The 3709-nt window shown below is 46.9% G+C and overlaps 1 protein-coding gene across 1 annotated transcript; it reads right to left on the reverse strand.

The window, feature by feature from the left end:
• Positions 1-2804: 2804 nt before the first annotated feature.
• Positions 2805-3491, reverse strand: CLDN25 (claudin 25). Its single transcript, XM_020872782.2, has one exon. It carries the CDS (start codon positions 3489-3491, stop codon positions 2805-2807), a length of 687 nt encoding a protein of 228 aa, XP_020728441.2.
• Between the last annotated feature and the right edge of the window lie 218 nt (positions 3492-3709).

A 3709-nucleotide genomic window follows, 5' to 3' on the forward strand; every position in this document is an offset into this window, starting at 1 on the left:
ACCAGCAGGAGCAGGTGAGCTATCTGACAACAAAGACCCTGTTTAGACCCCAACAAATGCACAGAGCGCAAGATTTTTCTTGTAGGTCCTTTTTTTTTCCCCTTCTGCTTGGGTGCTAGTTTTTCCTTTGTTCTGGTGGATTGTCGGCAGCCCACCCCCATGAAGCAACCAGTTGGGGTGATGAGAGAATGCCACGGCATCCAAACCTGGGATTCAGGTCTCTGCCAGCTAATTACTCACTGTGGGCATGTTGCCTAAATTCTTCGTTTCCTCATTAGGAAAACAAATAATATCTGTTCTCCCCAGCTCAAAAAAACGAAAAACCAACCCTCAAAACAACAGTAAATAAAGCACAAGATATGTGAAAGTGCATTGTCATTCTTAATCCCCACCCAGCTGTGTGGCAGGGATATGGCACAGGGACAAGTTGTTAGGAAAGTGGGGTGGGCTCCTGCTGCAGGTCAGCTGAGCTCCTATTCCCGGCCCCACGCTTGGCTTCCTGTGGTTCTAAGAACACAGATAACATTCTTCAGGACTTATAGGCCCTGCATGGTCTGGTTCCTTCCTATTTCACCAACCTTGCCTTACACTTTCTTCTCTCTCCATCTAGAACTGCTGTCCACCCTTCAGCTTTTAGCCAGTTACCATTTCCTTAGGGTGCCCACTCATCGAACCTGACCAGGTTAAATTCCTCCTATTGCATGATCTTATAGAACTATGTGTTATTGTTGTTTAGTCACTCGGTCGTGTCTGATTCTCTTGCAACACCATGGATTGTGGCCCACCGGGATCCTCTGTCCATGGGATTTCCCAGGCAAGAATACTGGAGTGGGTTGCTATTTCCTTCTCTAGGGGATCTTCCCCACCCATGAATCAAACCCATGTCTCCTGCATTGGCAGATGGATTCTTTATCACTGAGCTACTAGGGAAGCCCATGGAACCATGTACCTTTCCAAATTTGTAAATTTGTCACAATTACAATTTGCACTGATGTGACTCCCTGTCAGTATTTGTCTACCCTAATTGCCTAGATGAGGGGCAGGGACAAGTTTTGTCTTATTCCTGGTTGTTAGCACAATGCCTGGCATGTGGTAGGTAGACAATAATATTTGTTCAAAGAGTGAATGAATGACCAGATGGATGAATGATGACACGGGTCCTGCTTGGAGATCCTATGGGATCCAAGGAGAACTCTTGGATATTTGAGCTTCACTCCTGATTGAAACTTGGCCTCAAGATCTTTGAAATGTAATCCAGAAAGAATAGTTGATAAAAAGGGCATCAAAACCAGAGAAAGCCAGAATACAAATTTGATGCAATTCCCTTTTATACATATACAAAAGGATATGTAAAAGGGAGAAGAGTTTTCTGGAGAAACTATCCCCTACAGGATGCTATTCTGGGTGAGAAGGTAAGTAAGTCAGATACTACAGGCAAAGTTGCACCTGGGCAGACTCATTTCCTCAGAAAAAATAAAGGGAACTGCTATGGGCTACGCTGGCAAATGGTTTATTCTTGTATGTGCATATTCTTGCTTGAACGAGAATGCCAGGCTACCTGGCATTCTCAAGATGCCAGGGCTAGGCCAGGGCTATTCAATCGAGAAGGAGAGGCATTTGAACACAAGCACACCACTAGCATGTGCAGGGAAGGTCTCCTCGGTCCTGCGAGCAAAGGTGCCTTTGACCTTGGAGAAGGGACCTATCTGAGGACATTGGGAAGCATCACCCTTAGTTGTTCTCCTGCAGGAATTGTTGATGGGTCAGTGGTGACTCTCAGCCGATTAGGGGAGAGGGAGGCAGATGGTAGTGAAAGGAAGAGGGTGGATTTGCAGGGTAATTTCAGCTGATGAGCAGGTTTATGAGCAAGCAGGAGGCTTCCTCTTGAGGACCTGCAGAAATTCCTAGGGAGGATCTGGGGCGGGTGGTCAGGAAAGGGGGACAAGCAAAGGAAATGGGGTCGTTGTTGTGAAAGGGACTTTATTGGTAGTTACAGCCTAGGTAGGTCATCTGACATTTGGATTAAAATGTAAGGGATTTATTATGTGAGTCTACACATGGTAAAAGGTATTTCCAGGGAGCTGACAATTCTTTCCACGTATATGCCCATGTTGGGCAGTCCTTGGGCACAGCCACGCCAGAGATCTTCCTAGTGTCAGTGCTGAAGGTGCCCCGTTCTGGGCAAACCAGGATGGTTGGCCACCCTATCACTCACTCACACCATTTCTTACCTTCATGTTGGGGAGACAGAGCAGACTACATACAGCCTCCTAACATAGCAGAAATAAGAATATGTCTTCCCTTTGGAATATTACGAATCTACAAAACAGCAAAGATATATTGTGATGCTCCCTTTCAAATCATGCACCTGAAGCTGAAAATGAAGGCAAGGAGGTTTCCTATCCTGAGGTGCTATTGTAGGCCAATATTTCATTTTCAATTACCAAGGTATATTCTTAAGCTTTTCTGTCTGCATGTGTAGTAGACTAGTTTTTCTAGGATGGATGCAATTTTGTAATGTTTTTCTTGGTAATAGAAGAATCAAGTATATAATTCATAAGTTTAAAAGCATTTTATGTAAATAGAATCTAAATCAGATAAATATGTTTTTAGAAACTGCGCTTTGATTTTTCATTCTGAAATTAGGATCATCACATCACTAAGACAGTCAAATTCCTGAACAAACAGGACAGTGACCACCATCCCTAAAATGAGGCAAACAAATATACAGTGAAGAGGGTAAGGAAGAAAAAGGATTCTACTGACATTCCTCTGTCCCAGAGATTCCTTGGCAGAAGCTTGTCCTAGGTGAACGGGGTCCCAGGTCTTGGCATCAGGTAGAAGGAGCCATCAGACACCTGTGCTGGAGATGGCGGGGCAGTTGTAGAAACAGCCATGTGGGGAGAAGACACATCTTCTTTTCCCAGGTAGGCTGAGAAGATGAGGAGTAATCCACCAAGGGCCAGGAAAACACCAGCAGCCCAGCCCAGGTAGAGGGCATCTCCAAACTCCCACCGAGGCACAATCTCAGGGATGCTGTCATCCCAGAAGTCTTGGATTGTGGTGTAGGCCACCCAGGAGACTGGAAGGAGGGTAGTGGCTGCAGCTGATGCCTCCAAAGTCCCTCCCAGGAGGCAAAACCTCCTTTTAAGCACTCGTCTGATCCTGTGAAACTGGAAGAATTCGGCCCCAAAGCCAGAGAGCAGAAGCCCCACAAGTCCAAGCCCATGGGAGGCCACCATGAGGATGCGGGATGCCTGCAGCTCCCGGGGCAGAGACAGGAAGGACTCAAAGGCCTTGCACACGGTGGCGATTTCCTCCTGATCCACGCAGACCTTCCAAAGCCCCATGGTCCAGGTCTCCATTTCGTTCAGCTCCAGACTGAGAGTCTTCCACTGGGGAAGGATGGTGGTGATGCATAAGCAGACGCAGCCAAGGAGAGAAAGGAGCAGTCCCCCTAGCTGGGTTTTCCCGTGGAAACTCCAGGACATGGTTACTCCCACCAGAGAATAAAGGCAGAAAGCAAAGGAGGAGAGGTGGCTCAGTGACTGCGTCAGGCAGGACTTTTGCAAAGTTGAGTGGAAGGTCTTTCACGTTTGGAGAGGATTCCTGTTTCAGTTTTCTAGACAGCTGGTGCCAGGAACTTGGCAATGTTTGGGTTTAGGGGGTGTGCCCAACACTAGATTTGGGGGTGGATCCTGGGGGAGGG

The sequence above is a fragment of the Odocoileus virginianus genome, chromosome 10, assembly GCF_023699985.2.
Source record: "Odocoileus virginianus isolate 20LAN1187 ecotype Illinois chromosome 10, Ovbor_1.2, whole genome shotgun sequence".
Taxonomy (NCBI): domain Eukaryota; kingdom Metazoa; phylum Chordata; class Mammalia; order Artiodactyla; family Cervidae; genus Odocoileus; species Odocoileus virginianus.